Source organism: Hyperoodon ampullatus (genome assembly GCF_949752795.1).
Source record: "Hyperoodon ampullatus genome assembly, chromosome: 6".
NCBI classification, from domain to species: domain Eukaryota; kingdom Metazoa; phylum Chordata; class Mammalia; order Artiodactyla; family Ziphiidae; genus Hyperoodon; species Hyperoodon ampullatus.
The window spans coordinates 5896759-5911489 of record NC_136919.1 but is presented as its reverse complement, the minus strand read 5'-3'; the positions used below and the strand labels follow the sequence as shown (position 1 = coordinate 5911489).

The following is a 14731-nucleotide window of genomic DNA, read 5'->3' as shown; positions in this document are numbered from 1 at the left end:
GCCCGGCACTTCCCACGGGGAGAGGAGGAGGAAGAGGAGGGGGGTGGAAGGGCCGGGGAGGGGCGGGAGGACGCAGGGGGAACGTTCCGAGCAGCCCGAGCGCCCCCGCCCCTTGAGCTCTCGCGGCGGAGGCTCCTCGAGCCGGGCCGGGTACAACAAGTCTGTCCTCCGACGTCAGGGGGTCATTAATAACCAATTAGGAGGGTCACTGCGGCTCCTATAAAGGCGCTGAGATTTTGCCAAGGGGAAGACCGTCCGGGCCGGGTGTGCGAGAGGCGAGCGCGCGGCCGAGAGCCCCTCGCCGCCGTTTCTCTGAAGCCACCCGCCTCCCACCCACCCCGCACCGCCCCCCTCCCCGCACCCGCCTCCGCCTCCACCCCTGGCTCTCCAGCCCTCCGCGCCGCCTCTGCCATCTCCGCAGATTTCTCCATCTCTCTCTTCATTTCTGCCTCGCTCCCCCTCGTTCACTTTCCTCCCACCCACCCCGCCCCCTGCCTCCCACTACCTCCGGCGTCCTCATCCTCATCCTCCTCGTCCTCGTCCTCCCCCATCCCAGCCCTCTTCTCTCGCCCCTGTGTTCCCCACTCGCCCATCACATCCCCGCCTCGGACCGGCCGTCCGTCCGTCCGTCCCCGGCGCCGGCGAGCCCCGGGCCGCCCATGATGGGCTCCGTGCTCCCGGCTGAGGCCCTGGTGCTCAAGACAGGGCTGAAGGCGCCGGGGCTGGCGCTGGCAGAGGTCATCACCTCCGACATCCTGCACAGCTTCCTGTACGGCCGCTGGCGCAACGTGCTGGGCGAGCAGCTCTTCGAAGACAAGAGCCACCACGCCAGCCCCAAGACAGCCTTCACCGCCGAGGTCCTGGCGCAGTCCTTCTCGGGCGGTGAGTCGCGCCGTCGAGGCCGATCGCATCCCCTCCTCCCCGCGGCCCCTGATTCCCGGGCCCACACGCGCAGGACGCGGCGGGGACACGGGGCGTCGCAGCAGCTCGCGCCAATCTGGGCGTTCCAGATGCTGCGTGTGACTCAGTTTCCCGCGAGCCGAACCAGGGAGCGAGCAGCCAAGCCCGGGCGGGGAGGGTCCGGGGGAGGGGGGCACCTCCACCCCGCGCGGCTCGGTGAAGAGATCTCGGCGTCCAGGCGGCCGGGCGCGCCGCCCCCGCGCTTCCCCATCCGCCCCTCACCCCTTAGAGCCGGCGGGTTCCCGGCATTTAAAGCCTTACTAGGCGTGTAATAGCAGTTGACTCAAAAAGAAGGGGTTTTAAATTCATTTAGTTAACTTGGGCTTGACCCGCGAAAGTTCCCACTTAAACCAAGAACTTTAAAAGGCAGCGGGGGCTGGGGAGGGGGCGGAGGGCGGGCGGACGGGAGGGAAAGCCGCGGAGAGAGAGACGGAGAGAAAGAGCCAGAAAAGTTTCTTTTCTTTAAGATGTCTCAAGTTCTTACTCCTCATTCATCAACCCGCAAACAATATCTTTCCCCGGCGCTGGCATCTCTGCGCGTCGCCCCCTTTTCCCCCTTTACGATTTCTGTTCCTCTCTTAATTTACCGTGCAGACTAATTCCACTTCCATTCACGCTATGTCAACCATCTAATCCCCCCTTTTTGTAAGGGGAATTCCTCGGCCCCTTTTAAACAAGTCCCCTCCGCACTGAGCTACAATTTACTGCTACAGCATTCTTCCAGGGCTAATGAATTTAGAATTAGCAATTTCTTTCGAATGGAGCCGAATGAATGCGATCACTTTAACAGCGTGACAAATTGCCGGCCGCGCCGCAATGGACACCGTTTAACCCCCCCTTTCAGCTGGCCCGCTGGCCGGGTATTTTCCCAGGTAGCTTAGAGGGGGACCTTGTAAGACACGGAGGCCGCCCCTGTGCGCCTCGCCGCTCCCACTCCGGCTGCCCGACCAGGCGGGGGGACCCCCGGAGGTTGCGGGCCGCCCCGGCTCTTGTCCGCCCAGAGAGGCGACTGCGCGGCTCGCCTCGATCCGGGCACTGCCCTTCCTGGCACCCCGGATCCTGGCGGCGGCGAGGGACCCAGGCGCGCCCGGGGTCACCCAGAGAGCGCGAGACACGGCCCGCCGTCGCCCGCGTTTCTTTTGAGCTTCCGCCGCCTCGAAACTAGGCTTCCTTTCCGGGCGCTGCCAGCCCGCCCCGGGCGCGAGGCCCGCCCCCCGCACCGCGAAAGGAGTCAGAAGCCCTGACCGCGTCCTGGGTCCTCCGACAGTGCCCTGTGCTCGGTGCCGCGACGCGCAGTGAGCGCCGAGCGACGCACGATCGGCCCAGAACCAGACAGGGCCAAAGAGTCTTGGCTGGGCCGTCACCCCCTCGTGGGAGCGGGCCTCAGTTTACCCATTGGTAAAGCCACGCACTGCGGTCGGCTCAGTAGTTCTTAAACTTTGCCGGGGTGGAGGGCGGGGGAGGTTGTGGGTGCTTTGAGAATTCGTGGAGAGACTAAAAACAAAAACAAATGCAAACAAACAAACAAAAACCTCTCCTCGAAATGAGTCCCAAAGCACCTCTTGCTTTCGGAGGGTCCCCGGGTTGCAATCAGAGGAGGCTCGGGTCGCTGAGCCTCCAGCCCCGGGGAAGAGCCGGGCCTCCCCTGCCTCAGGCTCTGACCCGGTCCCCATGCCTGGCGGCCACAGAGGTTCAGAAGCTGTCCAGCCTGGTGCTGCCGGCCGAGGTGATCATCGCGCAGAGCTCCATCCCCGGCGAGGGCCTCGGCATCTTCTCCAAGACGTGGATCAAGGCGGGCACCGAGATGGGCCCCTTCACCGGCCGCGTCATCGCCCCGGAGCACGTGGACATCTGCAAGAACAACAACCTCATGTGGGAGGTACGCGCGGGCTGCGGGGCGCTGGCTGTGGGCTTCGGGTGGGGCCCAGGCGTCCGGCCGCTACTTCCGCCCTCGCTGGAAGCTGCGGGCGCCTTGGGCCAGGCCTTGACGCTCCCTGAGGCCGGATCCTACGCCGCCTGATGCCTGGAGGTTCTTCCCCAAATCGCGAGGCGAAGGCGCTCTCCTCTGGCCGGCCCTAGGGATCACGTCTGTTGTTAGGTCCGCTTCATAGAGGAGGGCACGGAGACCCAGAGAGGCCGCGCCCTTTGCCCAGGGTCCCACGGAGAGCCGGCAAGCCACTCCTGGGAGCCACCGCCCAGCCACCTGCATTCTTTCCCTCACTCCAGAAGCAGCAAGGAAAGCCCCTCAAAGCCAGCCTGGCCTCCGGGTGAGGGTGGCTGGAAGGATGAAGGGAGCCTGTGCTCCTTGGGCCTCGGGCTTCTCAACCCAAGCACAGTAATGGCATTGGAAATGAACACCGACTAACCGGCACTGAGTCGGCTTTCTGAGCGCTGGGCCTACATTCCACCAGATTACCTCAGCAGCCCCATGAGTTATTATTCCCATTTTACAGAAGGAAACTGACCTTCCATCCAGGCTCTTCTGACCCTCCTCCTCCACAACTGTGCCAGATGCCAGGGAGGGCCCCCCTGGGGACAAAGCCCCTCCCAGAGCACTTCCTCCTCTTGGGGGTCTCACCTTGAGGAGGCCAGGCTGAGGCACCCTCTCCCTAATGTCATTTCCCCTCCTCCCCCCATGGCTCCCCACCATAGCCCCCACCGGGCAGACCATTAAGGAGACGAATGGGCCAAATCCTGCACCTGGTCAAGGGAGCCAAGGAAGAGAGCAGAGGGCCATGAGGCCTCTCCTAACCTCACCTCCTCCCACCTCTGGAGGCCTGGGCCGTGGTTCCCATCTCCCGTTGTTGCTGGGTTAGGAAGTTGGGGTCCAGTTTGGTTTCTGAGTACTTTTGGTAGCTCCCACAAAGGGGGCCTGGGCCAGGCCAGGGTGACACAGTGAGCCAGGCTTCCCTTTCTAGGCTCTTCTGTGTCCCCCACTGAGGTCCTGGTCAGTGCCCTCCGCTGCTTTGGGGAGCACCTCTGCATCCCCGGAGAACTAGCTGGAGTGGATGTCACTTTGTGTGCTCAGTGATCTCTTGGAGATGCTTTTCATCTGGGGATGGGGAGGACATGGCAGCAGGAGCCTGTGGGGCCCTAGAGACTGACTCCCTGTTGGCCACTTCTAGCCAGCTGGCCTCAGGCAAGTCACCGTCCTGCTCTGAGCCTCCCTTTCATCGGCTGGCAAACCAAGACAATAATAGCTGCATCCACTTCCTGGGGCTGTTGTGAGGATGGAGAGACAGAGTGTGTGGATGTGCCCAGCCTGAGGCCTAGCCCTGGCCACGGGCGGCACACATGACCCAGCCCCGCCTCACCTGGCTCCCGATTCACCTGCGCCCAGGTTTTCAACGAGGATGGCACGGTGCGCTACTTCATCGACGCCAGCCAGGAGGACCACCGAAGCTGGATGACCTACATCAAGTGCGCACGTAATGAGCAAGAGCAGAACCTCGAGGTGGTCCAGATCGGCACCAGCATCTTCTACAAAGCCGTCGAGGTGAGTGTGTGTGCTGTCGTGTAGGGAGAAGCGCGTGCAGCTGGCGGGGGGCGGGGGAGCCGGGCAGCTGTGTCCAGGGACTGAGGGAGAGAGAGGGGCATACGTGCTGGCCCAGCTGGCCCTGCCCAGGCTGGAGGACTGAGGCCCATGCATCACTGTCTCTGGGAGCACGACCTCCAGGGCAAGCTTTCTGCTGTAGATCAGAAAGGACAGGACTTTCCACTTTATGCCGTTGTGAATATCATGAGCACCTCAACTGGGGTCCCCAGATAACTGCTGAGGGGGTGCTGGGGTTGAGAAGCCATAGAAATACAGAGAGAGAGACACCAGAAGGCAGCCCAGGGAAAGCATTTGGGTGGGAGAGAGGGAGTTGTCTCGGCAGCATCTTGGTTGTGCGTGGCCTGTCACCGGGGACGGGTGGACCACGCGCGACTCTAATCTCAGCTATCACGTCCTGATCGCTTGTGGCGTCAGGCTTTTCCTAGACACTGTATGTGCATTATTGTATTGAATCCTCACGTATTTAATCCACAAGGGAGGATTCTGTGATTACCTACCGTTTGCTGGGTCTCACTTGATGACTGGCAGACTCAGCAGCTTTCATGGGCATTTGTGAGGGATGCGAACACTAGTGTCTGAGCTGGGTGAAGCTTCTCAGATGAGAGAGAAAGGGAGAGATTAAATAGCATATCCCATGGTGGGTGGGAGGGGCTGTCAGAGGAGCTGGCCAGGCCCAGGGCAGGGAGAGGTTCAGGCGGGATGGGGAAAGAGGTGTCCCCAGTGGGGAATCGCTTGGGCAGAGGCAGACAGGCTCGCAGTGTCTGGAGAGCTGATGATAGCACAGAGCAAGCCGAGTGGTGGTAGCCGGGCGGTGGTAGCCGAGGCAGCCATGCTGTTAGGACCCTCCCTGCACGTTGTCTCTTGGCAGGACATTTGCTCAGCGTCCCGCCCAGGAGGGGGCAGGCAGGTTGGTGGCGAGTGCTCGGCCCGGGTGGTGGTGGGGCTCTTCCCCCAATAGTCCTCTGGACCCCACGCTTCTGCTCCTCTGGAGGGAGAAGCACGGTGCCCCTTGGGGTGCGGCTAGGCTTGGCTGAGTTTGGAGGTGTTCTGAAGGAGCGCCCCGCCCCAGGCCAGAGAATGACTCTCCTTTCGTTTAGTCCGTTTTCTTCCTGTAACTCAGAGCCCCGTGTCTCTCTAAGGCCCCGAGGGGCACCGGACAGCTGTCCCTCAATAACCAGGCCCCTGGGAATCTTCCAGGAGTGACAACAGAATGGCCTTTGCCTGGGCCCTGGTGTGGTCCAGCCAAGGGCTGGACCTGAGGAGAACCAAGAAGGGTAAAGAAAGGTTGGGACTTCCCTGGCGGTCCAGTGGTTAAGACTCAGCGCTTCCACTGCCGGGGCCTGGGTTCGATCCCTGGTCAGGAAACTAAGATCCTGAAAGCTGTGCGGCACAAAAGAAAAAAAGAAAGGTGAGCCGTTCTTGGACTGGGGTTCAAGTGAGGTGGGACAGTGCAAGGATAGGACGGATGGTGGCCCAGGCTGAGGACTGAGTTGTTTCTTGTGACTGTTGGCCGGGCAGCCACCCTGTGGGAGCAAGGGCCTCGCATTAGACTTCCTAGGACCAGCCTCACGTGTGGCTGAACCTCGCATCTGGCAGAGAGCACCCCCCTTTACCCGCTCAACCTCACACACGGCCTCACATTTGCACACTGCTTCCCGGCCCCCCTGAAACAGATGAGATGGGGGACACACAATCATTCCATGCCTCCACGCAGACATACGCACGCTCACACACACACATGCTTACACACAGGAGAGAGGGTAAGGATGCTGATGTGATTTTGGCAAAAGGACTCCCCAAGGCGTCAGATGCGGAGGCCTGAGTCTCATCTTGCTGTTCAGGTCACACTGGCTGAGAGCTGGACAGAGTCAGGAAATATTAATAGACGTTTATAGAGAAATTCAGAGTCAGAGGACAAGGTGGCTGAAGTGTATCTCCACGGAGGAATCTAAGATTATAAGATTTTTTAAAAGTCATCTACATCTGATCAGGAATTTAAGTTGAAAAAAGAGGATCGGGAAAAGCTACCGTATATGATCAAGATAAGTAGATATCACCGGTTTGGCTATTCGTGCTTTTACAGAGTTAGCAAGCCGAGGGCTGGAGTGAGGAATAAGGAAACACAAAATATCACCCATTTTACTTTTAATAAGTGAAGTTAGGTACATTTTTCGTGGTGGCAATTTTCTTAAAGCAATGTGTCAAAATGTCAGACGCCACTTACCGGACCAACTGTGTGTCCAGGTGTGTGTGACCACCGTGCAGCAGGGCTCGGCCAGAAGAGATTCCTGCTGCTCCAGGCCACTCCCCGGACGCCTCTTGAATGCGTGGGCTGTTTGTTCTGTGCATGTGTGTGAGTGAGCCAAGAAGGGTCTGTGCCGTGACCTGTTTTCTTAATCTTTCCGCCACTCAGAACCACTGTGTAGATTTCATAACAGTAACCCATTACTTGCCAAAAAAAAAATGAGAAGAAGCATCTTCATTCAATAAGCAGAATATACTACTGCTGCCCTAAAATTTCCCACAGATACAAAATTAACAGCCGTCCAAACAGAGACGAGGGTGATGGGTCTCCAGGCCGGCCAGTCTGTGCAGAATCCCTAGGCGGGGTTTATGCATCTGGCTGGATCTACCAACATGTTATCCCAGGCTCTCCCCTCGCTATCTTCAACCTCAGGTGCCTAAAATGACATTTCTAGAAAGTGCCCAGCACATAGCAAATGGCACTAAATGCTGAATGAATAAGTCTTTCTCCAGGTGATGGGGGCTGGGTTGAAAATGGACACACGGACCCTTTTCTCCCAAGAAAACAAAACCGGCAAAGAAACCAGCTGCCCCAGGGAAGCAAGAACTTTGACCCCAAAACTCAACACAAGAAAACGATTTAGGAATAAATTATGAAAATTTTGGATTTGGGAACTGGGAAGAAAATTCCCAGGCTTTTCCCCTCCTGAGGTTTTGGCAAATGACTGTGCCCTGAAGTGTGGGCTTTTTCTTTCAGCTGCTTTTCTTCTCATTTCAGGCAATTGAGGTTTGTTTTGGGGTTTTTTTCCTCTAGAGCCTCATAGCCCCATCTCTCTGTTTCTTGGCTCTATGAGGGCAAGCACCATTTTCCTTTTTTTTTTTTTTTTTTTTGCGGTACGTAGGCCTCTCACTGTTGTGGCCTCTCCCGTTGCGGAGCACAGGCTCCGGATGCGCAGGCTCAGCAGCCATGGCTTACGGGCCTAGCCACTCCGCGGCATGTGGGGTCTTCCCAGACTGGGGCACAAACCTGTGTCCCCTGCCTCGGCAGGCGGACTCTCAACCACTGCACCACCAGGGAAGCCCCCATTTTCCTTTTGATCTTGCTTACCGGTGGGTGCAGTTAGGCACTTTGATTATTAATAATAGGCATAATTAATGATGCTACCATCTGTGGAGCCGTTACCGTGTGCCAGCACCGTGCTAAGGGTCTTAGCAACTTTGAAAACATCGAATCCACTCAGTCTGGTGCTATCACTATCCCTGTTTTAATGACGTTGAAACTAAAGTTCAGGGAGATCTTGGGAGACTGTTGAGCTGTGATTTGAATCCAGACCTGTGTGACCCCACGGTGGAGCCCTTGGTCACCACGCCGTGGGACCTCCCTGGCCAATATCTATTTGCTAGAACTCTATTAATTGGTGTGTTGGGACATCTGTGGTACAATGGAAATTGATATTCATCCAGATGACACTGAGGTCCTTCTAGACAAGGGCTTCTGCACCACGGGGGGACGGGGAGGACATCAGAGCCTCCTGGGAGCATGTTCAATACCGTGACGTGAATTTGTATTAGGAAAACAAACCAAAACCCCGAAACGTTTTCAACTGATAATAAAAATTCAGAAATGGGTCAGAGCAGAACTTCTGGGCCAACAGGGAAGCTGAAGAGGCACCAGTTGGGCGATTATATAATTTGTCAGCCAAGGAGTCAGGCGCTGATAATCACCCCGTGTCTTGAGGATGTGGATTTTATGGTACAGGATGCATTTCTTTGGGAATTGCTTTGTTTATTGTGTATCCTGAGCCAGTCTCAGATCCCCAGAAAAGTAGATAAGCAGCTGATCCTCCTTCTCCGAGCCCCCGTGGAAAGCCCTGGCTGGGCCAGGCCAGAGCGTTGGCCATAAAGAAACAGGGCTACTGAGGAGGCCTGCACGGGACTGTGGCCGTTCTTTGCTCTTAGGTGATTGGCTGATGGGACCCTGGCAGCCTCTGGACAACGGTACTAAGATCTCAGGGAAGAGGCTGTGGGTCTCCCCGGCACTCCTGGTCTCCATCTCCGGGGTCATTGCATGAGGGGTGTCTGGGAGCAAGCAGATGCCAGAGGTCCAGGCCAGGAGGAGCTGCTGCTGGTTTCCCAGAGCTCTGAAGGGCAGAGAGAGACTCCAGTGCCCGGCCTCTGTGCGGGTGAGACAGCCTTCCCCAGCGCTGCCTTACAGCTGGAGGCTTCTTGCTGTCTGGGGATGTGTGTCATTCTCAATTCTAGTAAGTTCTTTTTAATAGATTTTCTCTCTTTAAAAAATATTTTTTTGTATAAACGTAATATGTGCTCATTAATTCTTAAAAAATCAGATGCATCTCGTAGAAAATGAAGGTCACTCTGCTCTATCACGCTGTTCCTCATGCACCTTAAATCAGCATTAAAAAAAAAAAACTGGTCTCAAAACGACAAACCCTTCTGAGGAAAGATGCGCAGAAAACCGGCCACAGTGGCTGGATGCCCTGAGTGGGAGAGAGAGTTACTTTTCCTTATATACTGCTTTGTGTCTGTATCACTGTTTTAATTTTTAAAATGCACTAGTAAAATTAATTCTAGTGCATTTGAAAAATGTGTTAGTAAATACATGACTCAGCCTATATTGAAGCAGTCAATATTAAAGCTCTTACTGTAAAAATATGATTCCCAACCACCATTTTCTTTTTTTTCTTTTTTTTTACATCTTTATTGGAGTATGATTGCTTTACAATGGTGTGTTAGTTTCTGCTTTATAACGAAGTGAATCAGTTATACATATACGTATGTTCCCATATCTCTTCCCTCTTGCGTCTCCCTCCCTCCCACCCTCCCTATCCCACCCCTCCAGGCGGTCACCATTTTCAATAATAATATTCAGAATTTGTTCTTGGCTTCTCATTCACCACCATGATTGTTGTTGCTGTTATATCTGTTTTATATTTAATAATAATTGTTAGTCAATTCAAATGAAAAGGCCGGTGTTGACTTAGATATTTGATTCCCAGACTGCACGTCTGGGGGCGGAGATGCAGCTCCCACTGGCGACTTGCTGAACCTGTCATCCCACATCTGTGCTCCCCCCGGGCAGATGGGCCAGGGAAGAGGTGGCACCGGAGGGGCACTGGTGTCCTGGGAGCATGTGGGTCCAGCCTGTGCTTCTTTTTGCTTTTTTCGCTGCACGGCTTGTGGGATCTTAATTCCCCGACCAGCTATTGAAGCCAGGCCCTCAGCAGTGAAAGCGCCGAGTCCTCACCACTGGACCGCCAGGGAAGTCCCCAGCCTGCGCTCTTGATGGTCACTGAAGGCAAAGCCGCAGGACATCCTGGGCCACCCCTCACGCTCTGTGGGGACAGCTGAAGGACCCCATGTCCCAGAGATGGCTGCCAGCTTCTCTGAGCGGTTGATGAGCTCTCAGAAAATAGTACAAACAGCTTTAAGTGCATGGCCCCGTTGAGCCCGGACAAGCACCCTGTGAAACTACAGAAGGGGCTGTCCCTGTTCTGCAGTTGAGGAAACTGAGGACCCGTGACAGAAGGCACCTTGCCCAAAGTGGCACGCTCAGCAGGTGGGGAGCCCAAGTGGACCCCGACGTGTGTGAGCCCAGGGCCTGAGCCAGGAGCCTCAGCAGGACGGTCTCCTGAAGGAAGGGGCGTGTACAGACATTTGGACAGGTGGTTGGTTGCTTTAGAAGAACCGTGATGTATAAACATCTGGTGTCGTCTGAGAATTGAAACCAGGGGTTGGGACAATGTCAGAGGTGACATAATCAGAGTCTTAGAGTTGGGGGAGCCTCAGGGATCATGCTCCCCACCCCCTTCACTTGAGGAGACAAGCTTAGAGAGACACAGTGCTTGCCTAGGGTCACCCAGGGACCTGGTGACCAAGGGCCCACTGGCACCATCTCTCAGCAGCTTCCTTCACGGTGAATTTATCTTGAATATTTTAGCTCCATCACCCTCTTTTCTAAGGGGTTCACAAAATTCTCTCAGCCCCACCCTTTCTCCAGCAGGGCCTTCAGCTCTGACCCCTGCTGGCCTCCTTACAGCGGCCGTGACTATGAATGACCAGAGAGGCCTCGAGGACTCTTGCTGTGGTGCCAGATTCTAACCTGCCTGCTTTCTTTGACGCGCTGCCTAATTTTCCTTGGGTTCAGGGACTGCATTTGGTTTTTCCATATTTAAACCCCGTCGGTCCACGCTGGTGTGGCACCCTCTGCCCGGCTCCTCATCACTCACTGTCCCTGAGGCTTGATGTGACACCCCATGGGCTGTAGGGTCTGTTGGGAAGGGGCACAGTGACCCCTGGCTGAGTCTTAGGAGGATGGACGTTGCCTAGGCCCCCTGGAGCTTCACTTCTCCCACCCCCTCCTCTCTCTGCTTCCCTCTCCTTTCAGGGTCCAGCAGGGCTGGCTGTGATGCTCTGAGGCTCTTCCTGGCTCTGACCAGAGGAAGGAAGGTGTGGTGAGCAGATCGGGGGTCTGCAGGCCAGAACCAAAGGGAATGGAAGGGAGCCTTCTCTGTGACCATGGAGGCCAAGGAGAAGGGCCCTATTCTGGTGTGATTTCAGACAGCCCTAGATGGAGTCCTGTGTGATCTTTTGTACTTCAACTAAAAGAAGACCCACCAGGAAAACAATCCAGCCATTGCCCGGGGGGCGGCATCCATTCTTCTCTGGGCAGATAAGAGAGTGACCCCCCAGGGTGGGTGCCACAGCTAGCTCCTCCGGGGTCCAGGCCTTGGGAGGCGATGGGCCTTCCCCTCTCTCGTTTGCTCTAGCTGGCTGGGGCCTGAAGGTTCTTTGCTTTGAGGAATAACTGGCTTCCACCAAAGGTGTGGCGGGCCCCTGGGCTGTCCCAGAGGGCGGGGTCAGCCTCACCTCTGGAGCAGGCCTTCCACTGCCTTCCTGGATTGTCACTGCAAAGCCCTCCCTCCTGACCGCCGGCACCGTGTCCCTGGGGCAGTCCTCCCCTGGGAGCAGCAGAGCCCTGTCACCATTTGTGGAGTTCTCTGCCACAGACCTAGGACATGGCAAACGGATCTTGTTTAAGGCTGTGTGCCCCAGTATTTCCAGAGGTGGAGGTGTTCACTGAACCGAATGCTTCTTTTTTAGCCGCGTACAGGGAGTCAGGCAGAACCCTGTGATGGGGAGAGAAGGGTATGTGACGTGGCGCTGCCTCGTGGCTGCTCTGGATAAGAGATATTTCCAGAACATCATCAGGCAGGGTGTAAGCGAGAACCACAGGGTGCCCCGCGGGCCACTCTCCTTGGGAACGTCTGGCTCAGCCCCACAGACCTGAGGGCTGGCTGACTCTGCTTCCCCTCGGAGAGAAATGAAAAGTTTTCTAGCTTTCCTTCTTCCTTTACTTCTGCTTGCGGCAAGGTTTCTGTTCCATTGCTGTCAGTTTGGGAGCTCCTGTGTGGCCAGGAGACAGCTCTGATCCCAGCAGCAGAGCCAGGACAGATGCAGCGAGAAGTCCAGGCAGAGGGGGGCAGAGAGGCAGACCAACCCAAGGCTTCCATGTCTGTGAAGCTTTGCCGGGGATAGAAAGGGGCCCAAGTGTGCCTTTCTTGGGGCTGAGACTGTATCCACATCTCCATGGTGGGCACCAGGACAGCCCCTCCCGGCTGTGAGGGGACCCCCCGGGGACCGCCCCCCCCCACCCCCGGGCTGCTGCCTTCCTGATCTCCTTTTTTTGTTTTTGTTTTTTTTAAAATATTTTTTTTTAAGGGAACCATGCTCTTTACTTATTTATTTATTTATGGCTGTGTTGGGTCTTCGGTTTCTGTGCGAGGGCTTTCTCTAGTTGTGGCAAGTGGGGGCCACTCCTCATCGCGGTGCGCGGGCCTCTCACTGTCGCGGCCTCTCTTGTTGCGGAGCACAGGCTCCAGACGCGCAGGCTCAGTAATTGTGGCTCACGGGGCCAGCTGCTCCCCGGCATGTGGGATCTTCCCAGACCAGGGCTCGAACCCGTGTGTCCTGCATTGGCAGGCGGATTCTCAACCACTGCGCCACCAGGGAAGCCCCCCTGATCTCCTTTTGCCTCCTTCCCTACAGATGATCCCTCCAGACCAGGAGCTGCTGGTGTGGTATGGAAACTCACACAACACCTTCCTGGGGATCCCTGGTGTGCCCGGGCTTGGGGAGGAGCAGAAAAAGAACAAGCATGGTAGGTAGTCCCCATGAGGCCACAATGACAAGGGAGCCACGGAAGCCAGAGAGAGAGTGAGTGTGTGTGTGTGTGTGTGTGTGTTTGGCAGGGAGGCTCCTGGCCTCTGGGGACCCTGGTTCCACGTCCAGCAGCATCAAGCACATGGGACTTACTGGTTCAAGGAGGCCAATGCCCCTGGAGCCGCTGCCATGGTCCAGGCATAGATGGAAGACAGTTCTGATTTTGGACAAGACAGACTGTCTGGGGGCAGATTGGGTGGAGGCAGCAGCAGCGCATGGTGGAGAAGCAACGGGCCAGGCAGTAGGAGACTGGATTGAGTCCCAGTTCTGCTGTGCAATCTTAGGAAATGGCTCGGTGCCTCAGTTTACCCACCTGTAAAAGAAGGATGTTGGGCGAGATGATCTCTAAGCTCCCTTCCAGCTTTCACAATCTACATTTCCCTGCCCTGTCCCTGGTGCTGAGCCTCGCCCAGAGTAGGTGCTCAGTATAAACCTGTTGAATGAAGACAGAGCAAAGTGTGCCTGTGTGTGTGTTGCAGCAGGGTGGGGTGGGGCGCTGATCATCACGGTAGAGACCATTTGCTCAAGACCTATTTCCTGCCATGTACTGGGCTAAACCTTCTACAGGTGTCATCCCACATGGGTCCTCATAAAACCCTTGTGATATTTGGTTATCCTTATTTTTAGAGGATGAACCTGAGGCTCAGGAGCTACTGTTTATCCAGCACTTGCTCTGCAGCTAATGTTTCACAAACCGTTTCTCTGATCCTTACAGCAACCTTTGGGCGTGATGCTATTATTACTTCCATTTCAGGGATGAGAAAAGTGAGGTGCAGTTCACTGGTACATAGTTGGCATTCAGTAAATATTTGTGGGATGAATAAACGAAAGGTTTTGGGGGGAGAGGAGGAGTTATAACAGTGGCTACCATTGATGGAAGATTACTATAAACCTGGTACTTCCCCATATCCGGCCTCAGGCAGGTAAAGTGATCAATACAGAGTAATCTTCAAAGACGTCAGTTTTTTGTGATCATCTCGTGTAGTCGTGCATAGCCCCGTGAGGTCGTAGTAGGTTCCCATTTTACGGATGAGAAAGTTGAGGTTTCCCGAAGCTAAGTCACTAAGTCCCTGAGATCTCGCAGCATGGTCTGGAGTCCAACTCCTATTTGATCCCAGCCCAGGGCTCTTGCTGCCCCTACCATCCCTCTGCCAGCGCCAGCAATCTGCGCAGTGGGCACCCGACGATCGGAGGCTGTTGGGCCCTGGGAGGGGCACACGTGGGGGAGGGGTACGGGGAGATCAGGCCGCGGCCGCGCGGGTTCTAACAAGGCTGCTCTCTCTCTCCCCCTCCCCGCCTACCCCCCGGGCCCCGCCCGCGCGGCCAGAGGACTTCCACCCGGCGGACCCGGCGGCTGGCACCTCGGGCCGCATGCGCTGCGTCATCTGCCACCGCGGCTTCAACTCGCGCAGCAACCTGCGCTCGCACATGCGCATCCACACGCTGGACAAGCCCTTCGTGTGCCGCTTCTGCAACCGCCGCTTCAGCCAGTCGTCCACGTTGCGCAACCACGTGCGCCTGCACACGGGCGAGCGCCCCTACAAGTGCCAGGTGTGCCAGAGCGCCTACTCGCAGCTGGCCGGCCTGCGCGCCCACCAGAAGAGCGCGCGCCACCGGCCACCCAGCGCCGCGCTGCAGGCCCACTCGCCCGCGCTGCCCGCGCCGCACGCGCACGCGCCCGCGCTCGCCGCCGCCGCCGCCGCGCACCACCTGCCGGCCATGGTGCTGTGA

General features: G+C 56.7%; 1 protein-coding gene across 1 annotated transcript; it reads left to right on the top strand.

Moving 5' to 3' along the window:
* Positions 1–659: 659 nt before the first annotated feature.
* On the top strand, positions 660–14731 carry PRDM12 (PR/SET domain 12; the record flags this gene model as incomplete). The annotated part of the gene is made up of 5 exons (XM_079705765.1): positions 660–882; positions 2649–2839; positions 4301–4456; positions 12827–12938; positions 14328–14731. 5 exons carry the CDS (start codon positions 660–662, stop codon positions 14729–14731), a joined length of 1086 nt encoding a protein of 361 aa, XP_079561891.1.